Here is a 947-nt window from a genome sequence, read left to right on the forward strand (position 1 = left end):
CGCAAACTAACACGCGGTGAACACGCAAACTAACATGCGGTGAACACAAACGTGATGAACACAAACTAACACGCAACTATCACAAACTGACATGCGACAAACACAAACTGACACGCGTCGAACACAAACTAACACGCGACAAACACAAACTAACATGCGACAAACACAAACTAACATGCGACAAACACAAACTAACACGCGACGAACACAAACTAACACGCGACAAAACAAACTAACACACGGCAAACACAAACTAACACAAACTAACACGCGTGAACACGCAAACTAACGCGTGAACACGCAAACTAACACACATTGAACACGCAAACTAACATGATTGACATGATTACAGTCTTATTAAAATTATAAGTATTATATTATAAATGTACCAATATATTATTTATGTTAAAGTGCTGAGTAACAAACCTGAACACTGATTACTGGACCTTCGTGGCCTCATTCATACATTGTTGCACTTTAAGCTGCAGAACTATGGGGGCAGAGTTTTACCATATTCAAGCTGCTGACACACCTCGTTATATCTTAGTGCACGTACATTTTCAGTGCACGCTAATTATTGTAAGCCATATTAATAAGTAATTTTCATTAACAGGCCTTTGATTTGCTTGTTAGTAACAGTATGTGTCTTTTGTTTCTCTGCTTTCTGACAGCTCTCGCCATGTCGCCTTCACTTCCTGGTGGGCGTGGCCTCCAACTGCTGGGCAGGCTGTCATTGGTTGGTCAGTCTGAGCTGGAGGAAGTCAACAACCTGCCCAATCAGCACCACTCATCGGACCATCTTCCTCTCCTCACCAGCTTCCGCCTTCGCTTCTGAACGCAGCTAAAAGTATTAGCTCTGATGCTAACTGCCTTAGCTCTGACGATAGCAGCGTTAGCTCGGATGCTAACTGCCTTAGCTCTGACGATAGCAGCGTTAGCTCTGATGC

At 43.3% G+C, this 947-nt stretch overlaps 1 protein-coding gene across 1 annotated transcript in view; it reads left to right on the forward strand.

The window, feature by feature from the left end:
* Positions 1-835, forward strand: part of angel2 (angel homolog 2 (Drosophila)) — an 11396-nt gene extending 10561 nt beyond the window's left edge. The window contains exon 8 of the mRNA XM_037685209.1: positions 672-835. Coding sequence (XP_037541137.1) covers positions 672-835 — 164 coding nt within the window. The remainder of the gene's footprint in view (positions 1-671) is intronic.
* The last annotated feature ends 112 nt before the right edge of the window (positions 836-947 follow it).

The sequence above is a fragment of the Nematolebias whitei genome, chromosome 12 (assembly GCF_014905685.2).
Source record: "Nematolebias whitei isolate Nwh7 chromosome 12, NemWhi1, whole genome shotgun sequence".
NCBI classification, from domain to species: Eukaryota; Metazoa; Chordata; class Actinopteri; order Cyprinodontiformes; family Rivulidae; genus Nematolebias; species Nematolebias whitei.